Source organism: Suricata suricatta, chromosome 11 (genome assembly GCF_006229205.1).
Source record: "Suricata suricatta isolate VVHF042 chromosome 11, meerkat_22Aug2017_6uvM2_HiC, whole genome shotgun sequence".
Classification (NCBI taxonomy): Eukaryota; Metazoa; Chordata; class Mammalia; order Carnivora; family Herpestidae; genus Suricata; species Suricata suricatta.
In genome coordinates, this window is record NC_043710.1 from 79,095,066 (window position 1) to 79,120,765 (window position 25,700).

Below are 25,700 nucleotides of genomic sequence, written 5' to 3' on the forward strand. Positions count from 1 at the left end.
TGATGCTGCATAGTCTAGGCTGAAATCAAGAGTCTGATGCTTGACTGAACCAGGCAGGTGCCCCTGATATGTATTTTAAAGTTAATATCTTTATTCTGTATTATTTGTCGCAGTGAAGTTATACATAAATAATGCTTTGCATTTATTAAATCCAAACTGTATTTTCATTTGTATTCTCAACAAGTATTTGGATGCCTACTATTTACCAGGCACTGTGATTTATATCTACTACTGGACTGTAACTTTGTTGAGTTATAGTCTTCCTTCAGCTTTAAACTCCCATAATGCTTTTTAGCACATTTTCTTCTGTTAATAACAGGTACTCAATATTTGCTGACTGAAATCAGAAATGAAAAAAATGTAGATTGAGTTAGGACTATATATTGAGTTTGCATTTGTGTAATCTTTCTTAGGAAGGGAAATAATACTCCATTCATTCAGTTTTGAAATTTAGAGCAGGGAGGATAAAGTGTTCTTTTTTTCCAAAATGCAATTTTTATTTCTGAATTATACAATTACAGCTGTTTTTCCACCATGTACGTATTCTGTATATCCTTAGTTTTCAGATAAGTAAAATATTTTAATATTAAAATTACATAAGAAATGAAAAAGTCTCTAACAACTTCCTGTTTAAAAATAATCTCTTAGAAGCAAATTAGAATATACACTGTCAGGGGCTCGACTTTCAAGTTCATAATAATGGAAATCATCTAAAAGAACTGGTCCTTGGAATTTTCTTCAATTCTTTCATTGATAAGAACATATCAACCACCTCGATCTCAGGCAATAACACCATTACTTTTCAGAAGCCAGTCTATCTCATCAAAAAATCCAATCTCTCTTCATTACGCACACCTGAACAAGATATCTATTTAATCGATTTTTCAGACCAAGAAAAATGGGACTTCCATAGTTCACTCTAAATCCGAAAAATCCCAAGGAATTACATCAAATAAATGAGGTCAAAAATTGAAACTTTTCAGGGAGTAGTAAGAGCCATTTTGCCTTGAAGGTGCCTCTGCTTTTAGAACTAAATGATGCAAACTTCCATAAAACTCTTTGTTACTGGAGATTTGTGACAGTCAGTGCTCTTAATAAATATAAAACATAGGGGCGCCTGGGTGGGTCAGTCAGTTAACTGTCCCGCTTCGGCTCAGGTCATGATCTCACGATTTATGGGTTCGAGCTCTGCTATGGGCTTTGTGCTGACAGCTAGCTCAGAGCCTGGAGCCTGCTTCAGATTCTGTATCTCCCTCTCTCTCTCTGATCCTCCCCAGCTTGCACTGTCTCTCTCTGTCATTCAAAAATAAATTAAAAACATAAAAAATTAAAAAAACATGCTTATATTCTCCTATGGTGTAGTATGTATGAGGAGAGATCTCCCAAAGTAGGAAGAAGTAGAAAATTTAAGAGATGAAGAGAAATGAAGAAATGCAGATAAGGGGTATGGGAAGAGAAAGTCATAAATTCATGAATATGGACATGCAATGATATAACAAAAGGATGATACAGATCCATGGCAATACCCAAAATCAGAATATGCCATGCAACTTCCAGTCAAGAGACGCTATTGTCCTATCCCAAACTGGCTCCCAGTCTTGTAGTACAGCCAGAATTGTAGAACACACTATTGTAATTCAAATGTGCACAAAATACCTGGTAAACCTTAGGAGGAAGCAAATCACTATCTGGAAGATGCAGGTAAGAACATTACATAAATAATCCTTTGCTGGGTCTTGAAGGATGAAATATGAATGTGACTAGTATCAAAGGGGGAAAATTCAGATAGACAAATTGGTGGTAAAAAGATTTGTGTGGCTAGGACGTAAGATAAGTGTAAGGTAGTGGAGGACGCAGAGAGTAAAGTTATAGAAACTGAAGCTTGAACATCATTTCAGAATAACTACTGCGTCACTGCATTAATAAGAGTAAAGCAGTTAAAATCACTGAGGATGGAGCCCACGGAAAGGTATTTTTAAAAAGTTCACTTTGAGACTGTAACATGCAGCTATAGTCTATAATCGCTATGTAATGGGTGACTGGAAGTCAGTGAACATTTTAAAGTGAGAAAATGGCAATATTAGATCCTTTTTAGGAAGTTAACTTTAGACTGAAGATGGTAAGAGAATGAATCTGTGTGTATAAAGATTCTGAAAAACTGAACAGCAATAGTCTGTGGTTATACATGTGTATTCACAAAAAAGATATGTAGTTAAATTTCTCAAGAAAGAGACTATTTGTATATGACCGCTAAAACTATTTGGAATACTTGGTTTAAACTCTTACTGAATATTACAGCCAAATATAAAATTTGTATATTACTGACTATATTTGTCACATAGATCTAATGAACATTGGTTAGAGTTTATTTTAATCCCTACTTCAAATGCCTTAGGTGAATTCACTATTTATGGATATGCCATAGCTAATTCTTTTTATGAATGGAGAATTAGCTTGTAGAAAACAGCTTTGAAAACGTTGTCATGCCAATTATTTTATCAGATGAAACCACTTTATCTTGTGTTGGAGATCACATTATTATTCATTAAGAGGTGTTACCGTTAACTGTCTCTTGGCAAACTACAAAGATTTATCAGTTGAGGGAATGGGTAGTCCAAAATGTATTAAGAAATCAGAGAAGTAAGTGTTTTCTACATTGTTTTCAAGGTTATTTTTTCTAATTAATAATCATTAATTTGCATATGGTGGTATACCATATTTGTAAGATAATGTCCAATTTTTAAAAATTTAGAAAAAGATTTTGCCCTACTAGTTACTATGAGCTGTTAAAAACATTATAGATATAGAAATAAAAAATAAAACAATGATTATTTTTCATTAAATTTTGTCAGTGGTATGAACTTAGTTCTTCCTGTTATCTTTTATATATCTATCTGTATTTATATATACAGATATATAGACAGAGTTTTAAAAAATAAATGGATCTCCTGTGACTCATCTCAGAAAAGAACTCTTGGTCATATTCTAATGTAATATTTTCAGTTCATATAATAGTGTGAATTGTGTGTTTCCTATTGTAATTGGTTGTATTAATTTAAGCCAGTATCTACTATTTCTTGAAATACCCCTCTTAGAATTGGATCAGATGCACTCAAAAATTTTCAACCTGTGATTTATCATTGACTCTGAATGAAGAAAGAGAATATTTCTTTTTTCCTCTTCCCTTCCTCCCTCCCCTTCCTGTCTTTTTTGATTAAGAAGTGAATAAGAAGCTCTGACCAAAAGGAACATTTTGAAGGAAATATATCATATCAGTGGTGAAGGTGAGGAAATTGAAAATCAATAAGGTTAAGTGACTTTCAACCTGCCCCAGATGGGAAGGAGTAGCATTAGGCCACAGACACTTCTGACTTCCTATTTTGATTCACAATACCCTTTTAAAGGACAAGTCCCAAAAAAGGTTAGTAAAAAAACTACAAAACCCCTAATACTGTTATCATAATAATATGGCTTTCTTTAATAACTTCCTTAGAATCTGTGTTTCCAATCTGGGAAATAGTCACTCATTCTCTCTCTCTCTCTCTCTATATATATATATGTATATATTTTTTTTTTCCTAATGTCAAACCTTCAATCTATTTCAGGGATTTTAAACTCCTTTTCTCTATACATTTTGCATTAAAAACCCTTTGGAAAACCTGATAAAGGTTATGAATTTCCTTTTCACAAAAATGTATATATATTCTCATGTAGACAAAATTTTACATACCATTTTTTTAAAAAGGCTCATTTTTGTAAATATAATCAAGGAGACAAAGGGAGCTACCTAGAAGGAACATATTTAATACTTTTTATTTTTACATGTAAGATTTTTTTTCCTCTAAAGATCTGTTAGATGCAAAAGTTAAAAATCTTCACCTAAATGGTATGAAATAGTATGGATAAGATTAAGTTTCATTAGCAATCAATTGTAGTAATTTTCAATCTTGTAAACTCTTAAAGAATATATGGCTACACAAAAACACTTTAAAAATTCTGATTATGCTTTATAAAGGAAAACAAAACCTCACAATTTTCTCTGCAATTTACACAATACATTATAAATGTAAGGCTTTGAGAATAACATTGTAAAAACCCAAGACCTCACAATCCTAACCAAAAGAAAAATAGACATACCACAGAATTTAATTTTTAAAGATAAAAATGGCATTCACTTTTTATGAAAGAGCAGAGGTTTCACCATCCCTGCCAAGATCTTGGGTAACTGTGCAGCAATAACTTCAGACATCATTTCTGGAAATTCAACACTCAGTGCTCGGGACTGGATAAATGTATTCAAGCAGTACAGATGAAGCTGTTTGACAAGCTGTTGGTTTCACAAATGGATAAGAAACATGTAAAAAATAATACATTCACATACTAATCAAACATGACAACTTATTTTTCTAACAATATAGATACCCATCAAGATATTTTCTTACGAAAGTAACTCCATTCTCTAGAATAATATGAAAATATTACATACAGTGGAACATTCTGATAGTACAGAACGATTTAAAGAAATTAAAGTCATTCATAATATCATAGGATAACTGATATGAACATTTTGATGTCTTCCAAATTCTTTTTTCTCTTTATACATGTATACAAACATAGTCAGGTATATACACAATATACACAAAGCATATGGATTTCCAAAAATGCAATTATTTAATAAAGTCTATTTCTTAGTAGACTGCCTTTTTCGCCTAACAATATATTGGCTCTACCTCTGCCAATACAAACAGCCCAGCATAGTTTATTTTAATCTAATCTTAAGTTTTGGTAAAGTAATTGATGCAAATAATTTTAAAAGTCAAATAGAACCCAGCAGCAACAACATCCAGCCGTTTCTTGATAGAAGTCTTCCCATCCTTATTCTAGTTCCCAAGAGGCAATCACTTTTAACTTCTCAACCCATGTCTCTAAATATTTATCTTTGTATTTCTAATAAATTTTGTTTTTCAAATTTTATGTTATTGATTTTTCTACTATGGACAATGAGGTTTAGCTCCCTTATATCAGACACCCCGGCCTGTAACACTGCACACTCCTCTTCTTCTCATTCTCTGTATAGCTGGATCTCAGTTTTTGACTAAATCAATATCCAGCAATTATATTATAAATGATTTTATTGTTTGTTGCTGGATTAAATTTATTATATGACTCATTTTTATTTTTCTAGAGCTAATAACCTTGTGTTTCTATTTTGCTTTGTTTCCTTTATATTTATCACAAACCATAGTCAAATTCTCTGACACAATGGTAAAAGCTCACCTCAGTATGTTCATACTGAGGTAATTCCTCAGTTCCATCTTTTCCCCCCAGCACTAGTATTCCAAAACGCTGGGTATTACTGCTCCAATCTAGGCCAATGATTGCTTGGCATGGTAAATATGCTAAAATATCCCTTTGCATCGCTATGGTGTTGGCTCTTCTACTTCACTGGCTTACACCACTGTTTGTTGTTAAAGCTTTCTGTAGATGTCTTCGAGAAAGGTTATATTTGATGTAAGCTCTCTGAGATCTCGCATGTCTGAAAATACTTTTATGATGACATCATATTTGTTTGACGGCTGAGCTGGGTATAAAATTCTTTGAAGATTTTCCTTTCCTTCAAAATTCTGAAGGTATTGTTCCCTTTGTTTTTTTGGTTCTACTATTGCATTAAGAAGTACAACATCATTCTGAATCCTGATAATTTTTATGTGATTTGTTTCTTTTCTCATTGAAATATTTTAGGATATTCTCTTTATTTCTGGTATTCTAAAATTCTACATTAATGTGCCTTTGTTCAGTTGTGCTGTGCTTTGTACACTGGGGCTTTGGAGTCAGAAAATTAATACAATTCAGATCAAGTAACTTTTATTATATTATTTTTTATAAAATTTTCTCTCCTTGATTTTCTCTATTCTTTTATAAACTCCTTTTAATTAAGAATAAACCCCCTTCAATGAGTCCCCTAAATTTTCCATTTCTTCTAATTTTTCATATCTTTATCTTCTTTGTTATTTCTTCTGAGTTTTCCATAAGTATATATGTCAGTCCTTCTATCAAATTTTAAATTTCTGCTTTTCTATAATCATCTAAAAGTACTTTCTTGCTAAATTTTCCTTTTCAAATATTTTTTATTCTTGTTTCATGGATGCAATATCTTAAATATCTTAATTCTTTTTGAATCTCTTTTGTGTTCTCTGCTTAGGTGACTTTTCCTTCATTACTTTCTTTCTGTTTATTTGTTTTCTACCTTTCATTACAAAGGCTTTACCCATATAGCTAATAATCCTTGGCTCTCTGTCCATATTCAGGAATAAGGTCTCAAATTTGACCTGATGAGTAGATGGTCAAATTGTCCACTAGCACTGTTATTAACTTATAATTCCATCCAAAATGATATGAGAGTCTTATTTTCTACACCTATACCTTTGCTTTTCTTGTATATTTAAAATCTTTTCTAATGTAAGGCAAAAATATTTTAGAATATATTCAGGAAGGTGTATAATTCCTATAAATCATTAAATTACTCTCAAATTATACAAATACAGGTAAAAGGATATTTGGGTGATGTACATTGAATATGAAAAAAGCACAATATAAATTCTGAGTAGTGTGATGCAAATACTATTTTAAAATGTAAGTACAAATATGACCTCGAAGAAACCATATAAAGTAAAATGTAGATTTAATATTTAAAATATTACAGAAATTCAGAAAACAATCATTGATATCCTAGAAAACAAAATACTTACATCATGCAAGTTATCAAGAAGTTTTGTAAGTTGGTAGAAACGCTGTGAGCTAGAGACAACTCCTTTTTGTCTCAGACCAATTGCCTTGATGAGCTCTCTAATGTAGCTTGATCTCATCTCTTCAAACTGGTTTTGACTCCTTAGCCCTTCCAAAGGAACTGTAAGAGGATAATTACAAGTGAGAGTTATGCTTAAAAAGATGACAGCAGCAATTTATAACAAAAATTCCTCAGCTATATAATGATTTCTTTTGGTATGCAACTCAAAATATGAACATCTTACATAGCAGTGTTATTGATAGTATTAGGAAATATACCCATATTGTCTTAAAGAATATGATTAAAGTAACTATATAAATTAAATGATAAATTTTTATTTCTTTTAATTTATATTTTTAATTCAAGTAGTTTTGGTTGATATCTTTCTCTTTTCCTTTTTCTTGGTATACAACCATACTATATTGAAAATATCCTCATTTCCCCCTTCACAATTATTGTAGCTCTTGTTTATGTTTCATGATTCAGTGCATCATTAGGACATCCAGAAAAATATTACAAAATGGCAACAATGGCAAATATTCCTATTTTATTGCTTATTTTAATGGGAATGCCTCTTATTCTCATTGTGATTCAGATATTTGCCACTATAATCTTTAATTATAATAGCCAATTTTAGGCATAACTTCCTATTCTTATTGTTAGTTCCACTACACTGTCAATTTACTTACAACTTTTTTTTTCCTTAATATTTTAGTTCCTTCTGTTATCACTTATTTGAGATGCCCTGGTTGGTTTCTTCAGCAAATTATCATCAGAACTCCCAATTTTCTTCCTTACTTTTTCTTTGATTGTATTTATCTTACAAACAGACCTTTAAACTTAAGTAAATCAGCTGCCTTTTCCTGAAACTATATCTAGATTGTTGAAAGAAAAATCACATATCTCTTAGATTTATATAACTCTATGTTAACTGGAATTTAACTAAACACTTAAAAATAATTCTTCCTTTGGATGATTGAAGTACTATTTTCTTGTTGGGTGCTCAAGAATGGAAACTAGTAACCCAGAGCCTTCACTCTATCTATCTAAGTATTTAGAACTGGCATTTGAACCAATTAGTCTCTTTAAGAGAAAATCCGGCCTAATCCCAGGCTGCCTCACAATTTTTTAGCATCAACCACTAACAAGTTCTCGGGGATATGATAATCTAATCGTGCTTCTGAGACTTAAAGTTTTTTCTCATCTCTTACTCACTTTCCTACATTTCAGATCTATATTGAACCAGCTCTAATAAATATTTCTATTTGCTTTGAGCTCCTTACCTTAATTCATTGTTTCCTTAATTATTACATCCAGTAATATATGTTTGGAGAATTTTCTCTCTGATTCTTGTTGATTCCACAAATGAGTTTTAGGATTTCTTGCAAATATCTTAGTGGCAAATTGGGAGAGGGTGAGTCATGGGCAGTTAGCCAGGTGCTATTTTAGATAAGAACAGTTTTTTTTTAAATAAAACAAGGATATTTATTTTGGATTTAGCTAACTAAAAAATGACAATTGTTGGCAAATTTTTAGAAAATATAGAAAATACATATAAAATTACAATTCACCAGATCCAACAATCTAATATTTTAGGATTTTTCCTAACGTTATATTGAGAATTTTTGCTTATATCTCTCAATTTTTAAAAATTATCACATATAAATTAACCTCAGAAAATTGTAGAAGTATAATTTATTTAACTGTTTTATCCTTTGATATTTGATATATTGTACTAAATAATGCTTGTAATAAATTTAATTTTTATTTTTTAAAAGAATATATCTTTTGATATGGAATTATTACAGTAAAAGATATTAACTTTCTTATCACTCATAACATACATTGCTAAACTTCCTAGTATTTGTTTTGTGACTAGTATTGAGTATATTAATTTTAGGTAATCTTTGCTTTTTAATAGAAAAATAAAATATCTCATTTTCATTTCTTAAACTATTAGTAGGCTGAACAATATTCTTATGCATATTAGTAATTTTTTGAAACTTTTCTATTTTGTACTCATTTATCTACAGGGGCTTAAAATATATTTCAAACATTTTTCAAAGTTTGCTTAATTTTTAAATATTTTAAATATTATCACAGTTTTGCAATTTTATTAGGGCAAAGAATAGTGCCCAGGCAATCCAATATTTCTCATGCTCAAGAAGCAAACATGTTCAACTCTTTCAACTATTTTAACTTTTCCTTCCACAGATTTAAATAGTTTCACTGTACTGCTGATACCTTTTTTCCCCCCTCAGGGTGTATATTCTTTATTGAGATATTATTCATATGCCATATATTCACCCTTTCTTTTTTAAAGAATTTTTTAATGTTTTTTTATTTATGTTTGAGAGACAGAGAGACAGTGCGAGCAGGGGAGGGTCAGAGAGAGAGGGAGAAACATAGTCTGAAGCAAGCTCCAGGCTCTGAGCTAGCTGTCAGCACAGAGCCCCATGCGGGGCTCAAACCCATGAACCATGAGATCATGACCTGAGCCCAAGGCAGATGCTTAATGGACTGAGCCACCCACGCGCCCCTATATTCACCCTTTCAAAGAATACAGTTCAGTGGTTTTAGTATATTCACAGAGTTGTGCAACCATTACCATTATCTGGTCCCAGAATATATATGATTATTGTTTTAAAAATTTACATCCAACTTAGTTAACATATAGTGTAATAATTACTTCAAGAATAAAATCTACTGATTCATCACTTATATATAACACCCAGTTTTCATCCCAATGAGCGTCCTCTTCAATGCCCCTTGCCTATTTAGCCCATTCCCCACTCCAAACCCCTCCAACAACCCCCAGATTGTTCTTTATATTTAAGCTTCTCTTATGGTTTGCCTCCCTCTGTTTTTATATTTTTTCCTTTCTTTCCTTTATGTTCATCTGTTTTGTGTCTTAAATTCCACATATTAGTGAAGTCATATGATATTTGTCTTTCTTTGACTGACTTATTTCACTCTAGTTCCATCCACGTTGTTGTAAATGGCCATATTTCATTCTTGATGAATGCTAGTATTCCATTGTGTTACGTATGTATGCATGTATATGTATGTCTATACACATATACATACTGCATCTTCTGTATCTATTCATCAGTCAATGGACATTTGGATTTTTCCCATACTTTGGCTATTGTCCATAGAGCTGCTATAAACATTGGGGTGCATGTGCCCCTTCGAAATAGCATTCCTGTATCCTTTGGATAAATACCTCGTAATACAATTGCTAGGTCATAGGATAGTTATATTTTTAAATTTTTGAGGAACATACATACTGTTTTCCAGAGCAGCTGCACCAGTTTGCATTCCCACCAACAGTGTAAGAGGCTTCTCCTTTCTCCACATCCTTGCCAAGTTGCTCATTTTAGCCATTCTGATAGGTGTGAGGCGGCATTTCATTGTGGTTTTGATTTCTGATGATGAGTGATGTTGAGCATCTTCTCATGTTAGCCATTTGAATGTCTTCTTTGGAAAAGTGTCTGCCTTTTTCCCATTTCTTCACTGTATTATTTGTTTTCTGGGTGATGAGTTTGGTAAGTTCTTTACAGATTTGGATACTAACCCTTTATCCTATATGTTATTTGCAAATATATTCTCCCATTCCATTGGTTGCCTTTTAGTTTTGTTGATTGTGTCCTTTGCTGAGCAGAAGCTTTTTATCTTGAAGAGGTCCTAATAGTATTTTTGCTTTTGTTTCCCTTGCCTCCAGAGACCGGTCAATTAAGAAGTTGCTGCAGCTGAGGTCAAAGAGCTTGCTGCCTTTTTTCTTCTCCTAGAATTTGATGGCTTCCTGTCTTACATTTAGGTCTTTCATCCATTTTGAGTTTATTTTTCTGTATGGTGTAAGAAAGTGGTCCAGGTTCATTCTTTTATATGTTGCTGTCCAATTTTCCCAACACAATATGCTGAAGATACAGTCTTTTTTTCCATTGGATATTCTTTCCTGCTTTGTCAAAGGTTAATTGGCCATATGTTTGTGGGTCCATTTCTGGGTCCTTTACTGTGTTCCATTGATCCGTCTCTCTGGTTTTGTGCCAGTACCATACTGTCTTGATGATTACAGCTTTGAAATACAGCTTGAAGTCTGGAATTGTGATGCCTCCAGGTTTGCTTTTTCTTTTTCATGATTGCTCTGGTTTATTTGGGGTCTTTTCTAGTTCCATACAAATTTTAGTATTGTTTCTTCTAACTCTGTGAAGAATGCGGGTGTTATGTTGATGGGGATTGAACTGAATATGTAGATTTCTTTGGGTAGTACTGACACTTTTTAACAATATTTGTTCTTCCAATTCATGGGCATGGAATGTTTGCCCATTTGTGTCATCTTCAATTTCTTTCATAAGCTTTCTATAGTTTTCAGGGTATAGATTTTTCCCCTCTTTGGTTCAGTTTGTTCTGCGGTATTTTATGATTTTTCGTGAAATTGTAAATGGGATCAATTACTTGATTTTTTTCTATTGCTTCATTATTGATGTATAGTAATGCAACCAATTTCTGTGCATTGATTTTATATCCTGTGTCTTTGATGAATTCATGGATCAGTTCTAGCAGGGTTTTCTGGTGGAATCTTTTAGGTTTTCTACATAGAATATTATGTCATCTGTAAAGAGTGAGAGTTTGACTTCCTCCTTGCTGAATTGGATACCTTTTATTTGTCTGATAGTTGAGGCTAGGACTTCCAACCCTATATTGAATAGCTGTGGTGATAGTGGACATTCTCGTCAGGTTCCTGACCTTAAGGAGAAAACTCTCAGGTTTTTTCCATTGAGGATGATATTACCAGTGGGTCTTTTATATATGACTTTAATGATCTTGATGTATGATCCTTCTATCTCTGCCTTCTTGAAGGTTTTTATCAAGAAAGGATGCTGTATTTTGTCAAATGCGTTTTGTGCATCTATTGAAAGGATAATGTGGTTCTTGTCCATTTTTTATTAATGTAATGTGTCACACTGATTGATTTGCAGGTTTGAACCACCCCTGCCTCCCAGATATAAATCCCACTTGGTGGTGGTGAATAATTCTTTTAATGTATTGTTGGACCTGGTTGCTTAGTCTCTTGTTGAGAATCTCTGCATCCATGTTCATCAGGGAAATTGGTCTGTAGTACTTCTTTTTAGTGGGGTCTTTGGTTTTGGAATCAAGGTAAGTGGCCTTGTTGAATGAGTCTGGATGTTTTCCTGTCATTTTTATTTTTTGGAACAGTTTCAAAAGTGTGAAATTGTCTATAAATATTGGGTAGAATGCCCCTGGAAAGCCATGCAGTCATGGACTTTTGTTGGAAGATTTTTGATTACTGATTCAATTTCTTTACTAGTTATGTGCCTGTCCAAATTTTTGTTTCTTCCTTTTTTAGTTTTGGTAGTTTATATGTTTCTAGGAATTAGTCAGTTTCTTCCAGATTGCTCATGTTATTGGTGTATAATTGCTCATAATATTCTCTTATTATTGTTTTTATTTCTGCAATATTGGTTGTAATCTCTCCTCTTTCATTCATGATTTTATTTACTTGGATCCTTTCCTTAATCTTTTTGCTCAGTCTGACTAGGCGTTTATCAATTTTGTTAATTCTTTCATTGTTAATTAATAATCCTGGTTTCCTTGATCTGTTCTGTTTTTTTTATTTTGATATCATTGATTTCTGCTCTAATCTTTATTATTTCCTATTTCCTGCTGGTTGTGGGCTTTCTTACCTGTTCTTTTTCCAGTTCTTAAGGTATAAAGTTAGGTTTTGTATTTGAGACCTTTCATTCCTTTAGGAATGTCTGGATTGCTACATACTTGCCTTTTATGACTGCCTTTGCTATATCTCATAGGTTTGGAGCTGTCATGTTTTCATTTTCATTGGCTTCCATGTACTTTTTAATTTCCTCTCTAATTTCTTGATTAACTGATTCATTGTTTAGTAGGATGTTCTTTAATCTCCAAATATTCATGGTCTTTCCAAATTTTTTCTTGGAGTTGATTTCGAGTTTCATAGCAAGGTATGATCTTGATCTTTGTGTACTTTTTGAAGGCTGATTTGTGTCCCAGCACATGATCTATTCTGAATAATATTCCATGTGTACTTGAGAAGAATGTGTATTCTGCTGATTTAGGATGAACTGTTCTGAATATATCTGTTAAGTCCATCCAGTCTAGTTTGTCATTCAAAGCCATTGTTTGCTTGCTGATTTTCTACTCAGACGATCTGCCCATTGCTATAAGTGGGGTGTTGAGGTTTCCTACTATCATGGTATTATCAGTGAGTTTCTTTATGATATATATATATATATATATATTTGGGTTCTTGCAGGTTGGACACAAGTATTTACATTTATAGGATCTTCTTGGTGGATAGACCCCTTAATTATGATACAATGCCCTTCCTCATCTCATTACAGTTTTTATTTTAAAGTCTAGTATGTCTGATAAAGTATGGCTGCACCAGCTTTCTTTTGGTGACCTTTAGCATGATAGATGGTTCTCCACCACTTTGTTTTTAATCTGTAGGTGTCTTTGTGTCTAAAATGGTCTCTTGTAAGCATCATATAGATGGTTCTTGTTTTCTTATCCATTCTGATACCCTATGTCTTTTGATCGGTGTGTTTAGTCCATTGACATTTAGAGTGAGTACTGAAAGATATGAATTTAGTGCCATTGTGTCACCTGAAGAGTTGGGAGTTTCTGGGGATGTTCTCTGGTCCTTTCTAGTTTTTATTGCTTTTTTTCGTTTTTGTTTTGTTTCATCTTTTGACCAAAGAGTTCCCCTTAAAATTTCTTGCAGGGCTGGTTAAGTGCTCAAAACTCCTCTAGCTTTTGTTTGTCTGGGAAACTCTATCTCTCCTTCTATTTTGAATGACAGCCTTGCTGGATAAAGAATTTTTGGCTGCCTATATTTTCAATTTTGCATGTTAACTTTATTCTGCCACTCCTTCGAGGCCTGCCAGGTTTCTGTGGATAGGTCTGCCGCAAACCTGATGTCTTCCCTTACAGGGTAAGGATTTTTTCCCTTGTTGCTTTCATAATTCATTCTTGTCTGTGAATTTTGTGAATTTGACTATGATATGCCATAGTGATGGTCAGTTTTTGTTGAATCTAATGTGAGTTTTCTGTCCTTGTTGGATTTTGATGTCTGTGTCTTTCCCCAGATTAGGAAAGTTTTATGCTGTAATTTGCTCACATAAACCTTCTGACCCTTTTTCTCTGTCTTCGTCTTCTGGGACTCCTATGATTTGGATGTTATTCCTTTTTTAATAAGTCATTGAGTTCTCTAAATCTTATATTGTGATCCTTTGCTTTAGTTTCCTGCTTCTTTTTCTGCTTCATCACTCTCCATAATTCTGTCTTCTATATTGCTGATTTGCTGCTCTGCATTGTCCATCCTTGCTACCATGGCATCCATTCGAGACTACTTCTAGGTTATAGCATTTCTCATTTCATCCTGACTAGATTTTACTTCTATTATCTCTGCAGAAAATACTTCTATGATGTTTCAACTGCAGCTAGTATTCTTATTATTGTGGTGCTAAACTCTAGTTCAGACATCTTGCTTCTATCTTTGTTTATTTAGCTCCTGACTATCATTTCTTACTGTACCTACTTTTGGGGCAAATTCCTTTGTTTTGTCAATTTGGAGGAATAAAGAAAATAAGTTAAAAAATTAAATTTATAATTAAAAACAACACAAAAAAATCAAATGACAGTAGCTAAATCCTAGTTGTGCGTTGGTCTGCTTGTTGAAATAAGCTTGATTTTTCCCTTGAGAAAAAAGAAAAAGAAAAGAAAGAAAAGAAAAAAGTTAAAGGATACTAAAATTTTTAATTGAAAAAATAGTATATAACAAAACAGGATAAAACAAAATAAAGTGAAATAGAATAAAAAACTACAAAAAATGAAAAACATAGTAAAAAAATTAAAGAAGTTTTTAAAGACAAGAAAAATATTTTTTCTCTTTCAGTATACAAGAAAAAGAAAAGAAGGGGAAGAAAGAGAGAAAAAACAATTTAAACAAAAGCAAAAAGAAAAACAAAACAAAACAAAACACCCGAATAGATGAACCATTAAACAGAATGAAACCTGACTGACATTATATCCAGTTTCCCCTGGAACTCAAACTATGAAGCACTCTACATAGACCATACACTAAGCAGATGGAGAGATTTGTGTTGGTCTTTTAGGGAATATGCTTGGAGGGCGTAGTTCGGCAGCGCTTGGTGTAATGGCTTCATTCTCCACAAGCTGGCTCTGCTTAGCTTACTGGTGTGGATCTGGGTGGTGGGCACATGTGTGTGCATGTATGCGTGTGTGTAGGAGAGGTGGAAATGGCTTCACCCAGCTTCCTAGGTCTGGCACAGGAACTTTGCACTCTCTCTGACTATAATCAAGCACCCCTCCTTTGTCTCAGGCTTCTATCCACTTCTCTCCTCTACCCTGTGTCCAAGCCATCAGCCTGCCAGGTGGTACCTCTCTCCAGAGTTTTATCTCAGATGATACTTTGTTTCAAGACCCTTTACTTCAGAGAACCCTGTGGCTTGGACCCAGGCCAACTCTCTGGGCAAGGGTCTCACTGAGCAGTGGCTGGGTACTGGCCTGCTCTAGAAAACATTCGTGTGATTGAGCAGTGGCAGAGGTTTAGAGATTATGGTGAATCACAACACACAGCTCGTGCCAGGTTTCACCACACTCTGGGATCTTTGTCCTGATACCAGCAAACGTGGCTGCTCTCTGAGATCTGCTAGGATCTTTGCCTGTGGGGGGGGGGGGGGGGCTGTATGGCCCCTACCAAATTCTCTCCATTTAGGAAAACTGCCTCTCCACTTATGGCACATGGACCCCCTCAGACCCTGCTGCCTGCTCTTGGGGATTTGCTCTTTTTCCCTCACATAGAGCACCACCAGGTACTAAGCTCTGGAATTTCCAACTCTGCATTCCACTGTTTATAGAATCCTAATGGTATTGAAACCCTGACCTTTCTCCCCATCAGTGGTTTTCAGGAACAGATTTCTTGTCCATTCCCTTGTGTTTTCACTCTTTCATTCCAGCTACTTTTGGGGGAGTGTTTTTCCTGCACTCTCCTTGTGTGCCACACTCTCCCCACTTTCTCTGTCCTCTCTGTAAAAAACAGCTCCCTACCCTACGCAGATTTTCTCTCCTCCAGTTTACCTCTCTGCATAGTAGCCCCCGAGTTTTGTGGCTCAAGTTATGCAGACTGTTGTGTTGATTTCAGATCGATGTCCTAGTTGAGCAAAATAGTTTGGTGCTGATCTAGCTGCATTTCAAGGATGAAGTAAGCTGAGAATTTCCATTCTGCTCTGCCATCTTGCCGTGTCATGTTGATTCTTGATTTTTTATTTTTAACTTTTGATTTTTCACTATGGAAAATGAGCTTGTAGCTCTATTTCCATCTTTCAGATCTACCATCATTTCCACACCAGTAATGCATGCATATGTAAACACACACACACACACACACACACACACACACACACACACACCTTCCTATTCCTCATCTTCCTAATATCATTTTCATAATATTGGTCAGATGAATATTCAGTATTTATTATTTAGTCATGTAAAGTCCTGGAACAGTTGAGTCGCATAGTATATATTATGATTTCTATGTGTACTATGATTTCACAGTACATATTTTCTTTTATTGACAGTAAGTAATCATCTTAATGCGTGTGTGAAGTGGTATTTCACTGTGGTTTTGACTTGTATTTCCCTAATGATGTTGAGCATCTTTGCATGTACTTAGTGGCTTTCTGTATACCTTCTTGGGAGAAATGTCTACTAAGGCCTTTGCCCATTTAAAATTATTTTAATTGTTAAATTGGAGGGTTTTTTTCATATTCTGGATATTAATGATTTTCATTTAGCTGATACATAATTTTCAGGTATTTTTCTCCCATAAAGTGGATTGACTTTTTCTTCTGTTGATGGTAACCTTTGGTGCATTGAATTTTTAAATTTGATGAAGTCCATTTAACTGTTTTTTCTTTTACTGCCTGTGTTTTGGGTGGCATATCATTGCCAAATTCAACATCATAAAGCTTTTCCTCTATTTTCTTTTTTTTTTTAATTTGTTTATTTTTTCAGAGAGAGAGAGAGAGCGCGCACACACATGAATGGTGGAGGGACATAGATAGAGGAGACAAAGTATCCCAGGCAAGAATCCCTGATACAGGGCTTGAACTCACGAACCTCAAAATCATGCCCTGAACCGAAGTCAAGAGTCCAGAGCTTAACTGACAGGACCACCCAGCACTCCTATGTTTCCTTTTAATAGTTTTATAGTTTTAACTCTTAGAGTTAGGTCTTGATTTATATTAAGTTAATAAAAGTCCATCTTCATTTTCTTTGAATGAAGTTTTCCAAATGACTTTTGTTGAAAAGACTATTTCCTTTATGATTTCTTCTCCTTTGCATTTTCCTATTCACACTAGTCCTCCAATTAAGTGGATATTGGGCCTCCTTGATTCTGATTTTTCTATATTTTTGGGGGTTTGCTCCACTTTCAATGAGGTTTTCTAACTTTGTCTCCCAATGCCTGTACTATAAATTCTGCATTCATATATATATATATATATATATATATATATATATACACACACACACATATATACACACACACATATATATAGATTTCTATATGATATATATCTATAGATATCAATATATATTCATTATACATATACATATATATTCAATTTCTAAGAGTGCTTTCCTTTTTAAGTGTTATTCCTTTCTTACAGTATCTAGTAATTGTTTCTTGGGTACAACATGTTCTCTTATCTTTCTAAAGAGGAATTTTTAAAAATTTTTTAATGCTTTATTTATTTTTGAGAGAGAGAGACAGCGTGAGAAGCGGAGGGTCAGAGAGAGAGGGAGACACAGACTCCGAAGACAGGCTCCAGGCTCTGAGCTAGCTGTCAGCACAGAGCCTGATGTGGGGCTCGAACCCATTAACCGTGGTGAGATCATGACCTGAGCTGAAGTCGGACACTTAAGCAACTGAGCCACCCAGGAGCCCCAAGAGGGATATTTAAAATTTTTTTTTGAGGTTTTCATCTCCCTGCATCATCTCTGTTTTCTCCAAATCTCCTTGTTTCTTTCTGTTTTGTCTTTGTCTTTGATGTCAAAGGCCTCCCTGAGATTCCTGTTATTTTATTTAAGAGTGCAAAACTAAAAGGCTGATTCATAGTTCTGTTTCAATGGGTAGCGCTTATTGACTGTGAGCTTTAGTTCAGGGCATTCTGGCTGAGCAATTTCAGAGAGAACCACACGCTATTACCAGATTCTGCAGAGAAGAGTCTTTCATTCTCCTGTCTAGAAGATATAAATCTGGATGACAGTGTCCTGAGAGATGGGGGTGAGGTGAGCATGCTAGAGAATGGAGTCTTAATGTTTGGTAAATAATTAATCTGTTGTCACTCTAGGACCCCTCACCCTCAACAGTACCTACAGTTCATCAATTTATTTGCCCTCTGTTATAGCTTCTTCAGGAGGATAACCTAAGGTCTCTGTCCGAGTTGGAGAGAGAGAGAGAAAATTTTAGGCTTAATTTTTGGACTCATTTTTTTTTTAAAAAATTGTTTTTTAACTCTACCTTCACTCTCATCTCAAAAAATCATTGTTGTGACCAAGTGAGAACCATGCCAGGGATTTGATATTGCAAATCACAGTGCCTCTTGGTATTTCTTACTTCTGGCTTAGAATCCTACTTTCTCAGGTATGCTAAATTAGTTCTCCTTGCTGGCTTGCAGAATGTTATTGCTATTGAGTCTCTCATCCTCTTTTACTATTAGTTCTCAAAAAAATCCCTTTGGTAATATTTTAGTATAGTTTTAGAGTGAACAATGGTGTGTTCAACTTGCCATATTTTCTTGGGGACTTTTAATTTTCAATGGCAAATTGGAGATTTAAATACTTATGTATCAAATCATTGAACATTTCCTTTGTCAACTTTCCAACACGCATTTATTTTTAAAAAGGTATTCCTTATTTGAAATCTCAAAACCATTTATATTCCTTATAGTGTGTTTTAATTTTTAAAGTACATTTAACTCAATTATCTGGTAATTATTTTAGGATATAATTTGAGCTAAATATCCAAACTGAGTTTTCCTCAAATATGAAACTGACTTTCTGAGTTTACTAACAATTCAATGTATCTATTCTCCTATGCTATATTAATTAGTGTAGGTTTCTAATTCTCTTCTCCACCTCAATATTTTTGTAATTCTTATTTACTTATTTTTTAAGATTAAAGATGAATTCCCAAAATCATTGCCAAGTCCCTCCTCAAAAATTCCATTAGGATTTTTATTAGAATTTATAGAAATCATAAGTACTATTTACTAAATATTGCTGTTTTTCCCTTCTGTTGAAGCTGCAAGTGGCCAAGAATCTTGCTTTCATGGTATCTGAATGAAAGTGTATCACTTCCTTTCCTTACCACTTCTTTCCTTGCCAATGCTCTAACAATTGGAGAAGTGCATGTCAAGACATAGCTCCCATGTGCTGGGCACCTGAGTGACAACAATGAGCAGAGCTTCCCTGTTGATCTGCACTGGACATAGAGTAGGAAAAATATATACTTAACATTTTTTTTTGTTAAGCTACTGAGATTTTAGGGTTGTGTGGCCCTAAAGCATATTTAGCATATCTATAAATATAGAATTTTGTTAATGATATCAACTAATTTGGGAAATCTAGGATCATCTATAACATAACTGCTATAGGATTCATTACTGTCAAGAAAAGAATAGGAGTTAACCACTATAATATTGTTTATTCTAGTTGACACTCTAGGCTAGTTCCATATCAATACTTTAGCTCACTTTATGATGTTATCAAATTAGACTTGATGGTCTCTGCTCCAAATAGTGTTTTCTAGGTAGCGGGATAGGCCTATGGATCTTTAGATCCTATACTTGCCCCTGTATTTGCATAGACTTTCATGAGGAAAACTTCCTTTTTAAGGGTTTAGTGCTTTTTTTTTTTTATCTGTTTTTGCCTTTTCTCCTGATGTGTACCCTACCCCTCCACTATTTGAGATTTGTGTTATTGGAAAGAAGTCTTTGAAAAGATGTTACTGAGACCCTTGGCTCACCTTCTACCTAAGGTCTTAGCTCCCAGTGGTTCTCTTTCAAATCACTATAAGTGACGGAAGGATCAATTCAGAAATTCAAAAGTTGAGCCTACCTGGGCATGCCCCAAGGTCACAGAAAAAGGTGAAAAGTAAAAGCAGTTTTTAAAAATTTGACATTTAACATTTCTGGGTCTTACTTCCAAATCTTTTCTCACTTAGTGCTTACCTTCTATTCGGCTTGGAGCTTGGAGGACTCCAAGCTGCTATGTAGGAGTGGAGTCCCCAGACCGAAGGAACATGGGCTTTCTTGCTAATCGACTGAACTGTGAATATGAGCGACAAACTGATATTGTGTCATCCCACTGATCTTTGTAGATATGTGTTATTACAGCCTATTCGGACTTAAAGATAACAGTTCCAAACAAAATTGTGTATTTTGTATCGTAAGGTCTTTGTGGAGTGGGAGTGGAAGGAAGATTGTTTGTGTTTCAGCAATATTAACTAGTTCATAATACCTAACTAGGTGAATATGAAAAGTCATTTAATCATGTTTTACCTGAAAAAAATATATATAATTGGCTGAACTGGTGGACTATTTTACTCTCATGTAAAACCTGACAAGTATGAAGTAATTTTATTAATGTCTATGACAGTATATTAGGTGGTTCTCCTTTGCAGTCATAATCTAAGATTCATACTTCATATGTATAAGCATATGATCATATTGCTATTTGAGACTTTCCCAATGAATTAAAAATTAAGAATGTAAATATCTTATCAAAGTTGCTTGTAGTCACTCACTTGTATTAAGAAGTAGCAAGACTTTCATACACAGGAACTCTTCTTGGCTAACTTGAAGCTTGACAAACTCCTGTGGAATCTGCCACATGGTGAGGCATAATGAATAGAATGATGATTCCTTCATCCTCTGTCTTATATCACACACAACACACACAAGAGAAAGCGAGAGGGGAGAAAAAACACACATGGTGTCTTAGGCAGTTTGTGGAATTTATCAAAGAAAATGATGTTTGGTAATTTGTATATTATTGAAAATGTCATTTTGTAAACACACTCAATAGTTTTAAGTTTAAACAAAATAAACTAATAAAGTAAATCATTTGCAATGCTGAATTTTTTGAAGTTAAGAAATTTTAAAGTTAGAAAATCATACTATCTACACATGTTGCTTCTCACTTTATTACATTTAAAAACCTAAAGAGTTGAGGAAATCATTTATTTATGGATTTTTTTCTGTTAAAAATATATAAAATTTTGCGTGTAATCCAATGGGAGAATGGATTCAGTTCACAGAAATTGAAGACTACAGAGTATTCAGTGTAGAACATTTCTACTGTGAGCTATTCTAGGAGAAATGTATGGTGATCAAGAAAAGAGAATCTTACAAAGGATTAAATAGTTGACAAGGTCAAACACTAATACTGAAGGTTGAGGACACTTTTAAAAAGTATTTCCTCAACCATGTGTTCTGCAATATCTACATTAGTCACATGTAGCTAATACAAATAGTGAAAAACTAGATTTTGACTCAGAAGAACTAACATTAATCCTGCCACTTAGATTCTTTGGCAAGATATGCAATTCCTCTGAGCCTGTTTTCTGAACTGTAAAATGAAGGATACTGATTCCTTATTTATTTCAAGGGATTGTAGGGCAAAATGGAATTAAAATATATGAAAATTATTTGTTAACTATAAAGACTTATACAAGTAACTTAATATGTTATGAAATCCTGAGTCAGCATTCATCATTAGAATGGTATAAATATTTCCATGAAAAGATTCTTATTCAGTTTAAGATTATACAAAGAAAATTAATTATGGTAATTTAAATACAGTCAAGAAAATTGAAATATTTATCTTTTAATTTCTAAAATAAATTACCAGTGATTTTTCCTCTAGGAGGAGAGATACTTTTTGAAGTAAAAAGTCTTTACTTTTTGAAAGTAAGTCAATACATTCAAGCAAAATTATTTCTAATTTGCATCATCTTCATCAGTAAAAAGGTATAAAATTTTAATTTTATAAACTAAAAATTTCATCTTACATATATTTCTTGATACATTTTTGAAATTTAAAAAAGTGGATTTGAGGAGACTTCCACACATTGAACAAAAGGGGAAAGAAACCTCCAGATATCAAATTACTGATATAATGATACAATTTTATTAATTTCGTTACATCAAGCTATATCCTGAGGTAATTCTGATGAGGTTTTCAGGAAAATTCTACTATTTAGGCTACTAAATGTATAATCATCTATTGAAATATAATTTCTAAGATTATCCTACATATACACTTATGTGATAGTAAGAACAAAAATCAAGTTACTACTTACTCATTTAGTATTAGATCAGGTGCAAAATATAGCATCTGCCCACTGACATGTTTATAAGATCTCCATCCTAGTCCAAACACCATTAAGCTCATCCAAGAATACTGGATGAGAGTTATCTGGTCATCAATATGTAAATTTCTAAAACCTACAAAACAAATTAAAAAATAAAATGATCCCCCAAATCACTTGCATTAAACTGTTGAAAATACAGAGATTTGAAAGTAGAGTAGGGGAATATGTTGTTTTTAATTTCAATATATTTTATACTATAAATGAAGAAATATTAATAAATAATGGAACCTGAGAAATTAAAAGGGAATAACATCGGAAGTCATTAAAATTGGTCACTATGATTTAGCATTTCTGGAATTCACTAATTGGCAGTCATCCATCATTCACACATACAATATTCATTTATTGAGAAACACTTGTCTGCTAGGCACAGTGCCAAAATGGTGGGGTTAGGAAAATTAAAGATTCAACCCTTGCCCTTAAAAGAAACTCATATGTCAACAGTAGAGATAAGCACATATTTATGTGCACCAGGAATTGGGAGGCATATCAGGAAAATATCCCAAATAGATCATGCTCAAGCAGACTATAATCAGTTTGTTAAAAAGTCTTGTCTTTGTACTTTACAAATAAATTTGTTTTAGTTTGTAAAACTACTGCTTTCAATTGTGTTTTATTTTTATTTAACATTCTTTAATTATGTCTTAGGTAGAATCCATAGTTTATGGTCACTCTTGTTTTTTGTAACTTAATCCAGTCTCACTTTAAACTATCATGTGGTTTAAAAGGTTGAGAGAGAGAGAGAGAGAGAGAGAGAGAGAGAGAGAGAGAGAGAGAGAGAGTGAGAGCAAGCAAGCATCCTTCTCTGGTGTTGATGGCAGAGGGAAGATAGCAGGGAGAGGGCAAATGCATTGACTTCAATGGTAGGAACTTCTTTCCATCTCTTTTTGCCTGCTTTGCAGAAGATCACCAGCCCAGCATTGATAAACTTAAATAAAGGAGGGTGAGGCAAAGAGAAGTAAATTTGGAGATGATGGCTGCAATCAGATATGTCTTTTAATGAGGAACAATATGCCATAACCTTATTTGTATTGTTGAGGCATCCTTGGTAGCCATGTGGAAGATAGATTCAAAGGAATACATCTGGAGTTACAGAAAAAAGTTGGTAGCTATTGCCAAAGGCCAGGTGAGAGACGATAAAAATCTGAGAAAAGTCAACAGGTAGGAATACAGAGGAGGGAGTACATCAGAGAAATATTTAAAGGGTAAAATCAAAGAGATTTGACAACTGAGTGTTTGTAGGTAGGAGAAAGAAGGAGCCTAATAGATATTTCAGTATTTTTGCAGGAATGGAGGAGGAAACAACATTACTGAGACAAAATAGAGGAAGAGAAATAGGCTAGGGGAAAAATTGTAAGTTTTGATATGTTGGAAAGACTTTTGAAATATCTGGACAGTAGTTAAACAAATGAATTAGAAATATGGAGGGGTGTCCGGGTGGCTTAGTCAGTTGAGTGTCTCACTTCAGCTCAGGTCATGATCTCGTGGTTTGTGAGTTTGAGACCAGTAACAGGCTCTGTGCTGGCAGCTTGGAGCCTGGAGCCTATTTCGGATTCTGTGTCTCCCTCTGTCTCTCCACCGTTTGTGCCTGTGCTCTGTCTCTTTCAAAAATAAACAAACATTAAAAAATTTTAAAAATGGAGAATTAGATGAGCTGTAGGTATAAATTTGGAAATTATTTGTATTTGAGTATGCTGAAACAATGAAAGTAGATGAAATATTTTATTAAAGGTACATAAAAATCAAGTGTTTTGGTGGGAACATCAACTATTTTCCACAAAGCTATTTTAATAACATCTGTTCTGCCTAAGTATTCACTGAAATCCACTTACAAATGACCTATTTCAAAAGTAAAACCCAAAGGAAACCTAATTCCTTACAGCTCAAGGATAAAAGAAATGTATTTCCTGAATCTGTGAATCATCTCAAGGTATAGAAAAGAAGGTTTTTTTCCATACCCTCCTGAGAATCCCATCTTCCTGCGAATAGAAGGCGGCTATTTCCTTCTTTAAAATCCAGCTCTCCCACAGCCAAAACCAACTCTCATGTAAATCCATAATTAGGAATGCCATAGCAGACATCTGCCTCTTTGTTGGGGGTGAAGGGTATCAACTCTCCAGTATCTAATCTTCTCTCTCCCTCCCTCTCAGTCTCCCCTTCTTCCTCTAAGTGGACAGAGTGTCTCCTTTGTTGTATTTTGGTGAGAGCAAGTGTCCTATCTTCTCCCAATGAAGCTGGCTAAGGACTCTGCTTCCCTGCATTTGTGATCTGGATTTGACTCACTGAACACAGTACCTAGACTTTGAATAAAAAAGATTCTAAAACAATGACAAATGTATGGTTAGGCTCTATTCTTGATGGCAGTGGTACCCAGTGACGGTGGAATCCAATGGGGGCATTGGTGATGCTTGTTTTCTGTTTCTCCAGGAAAAGCTGGGTTTCTGCCTATTTTTCAAACTTATTCCAGTTTCTATTCAGTGAATTTCTGGGGTCTTTGTAGGAAATTATTTTTTCTTTTTGCTGTTTCTGATAGCCAGAAGTGTTTGCTAAAATGAACAGAGTTGGCTTTTTTTTGCTTACATCCAGATTTATTCAGGTGCAGAAAAACTCCCTAAACAACTAGCCAAGAAAAACGTGGCATGCAAATTTTATAATTCTTTATTTATTTTCATATGACATACATGTATCTTCAAGTTCATGTCTATATATTATTTCTCTTTCAAAAAATTATGAATCACTTTTAATATAGTATACCTATAGAAGATACAAAAATGTACAGAAAGGGTGCTTATAATCAGTATTTTGTAGGCCTTATGAAAATGGGTAATTCCTTTATGAATTTAAAATCATTTCATAAGAGATTAATAAATTTTCCTAATTTTTTGCAAAGCAAAACTCTTTAAAGGGACACATATATAGATCTTCCTGCTGGTCTATCTCCTTAAATTAGAAGGTAGTTCTGGAGAGAAGGCCCAAGCTCCAGTTTTGGCTCTACTACTTATTGAGTGCCACCTTGTGTAATTCAGTGACTATTGCTAAATCTATATTTCTTCATAAGTCAAATCAAAATGATAAAGAAAACTAGTTCACAGAGTGGCTATAACAGTCAAATAGGATAATTATGCAATTTTAGAGCACTAGTCAGATGCCTGTTATTATTATTCCACCAATGGAGCCTATATTAGACTTGTTGATGGAGAAATGGCTTTAAGAAAGTCACCAATCAGGCTTATGGGATATCTCTAATATTAAAACAAAATAAGAACCAGAAAGCATTTTATATATTAATACATACATAAAAATAAATGTTTATACTAATATATATTTATTAATATACATAAACTTGTTAATATGCATGTATTTGTCATATAATATATCTTACATAAAATATGT

General features: G+C 33.8%; 1 protein-coding gene across 2 annotated transcripts in view; it reads right to left on the bottom strand.

The window, feature by feature from the left end:
• Nucleotides 1-3,847: 3,847 nt before the first annotated feature.
• PGR (progesterone receptor) overlaps nucleotides 3,848-25,700 on the bottom strand; it is a 91,871-nt gene continuing 70,018 nt past the window's right edge. For both annotated transcript variants that reach the window (XM_029957062.1, XM_029957061.1), the window contains 4 exons: nucleotides 22,236-22,380; nucleotides 20,679-20,809; nucleotides 6,750-6,907; nucleotides 3,848-4,327 (listed from right to left, as the gene is read on the bottom strand). In XM_029957062.1, the coding sequence (XP_029812922.1) occupies nucleotides 4,172-4,327; nucleotides 6,750-6,907; nucleotides 20,679-20,809; nucleotides 22,236-22,380 (590 nt within the window). In that variant the 3' untranslated portion in view covers nucleotides 3,848-4,171. The remainder of the gene's footprint in view (nucleotides 4,328-6,749; nucleotides 6,908-20,678; nucleotides 20,810-22,235; nucleotides 22,381-25,700) is intronic.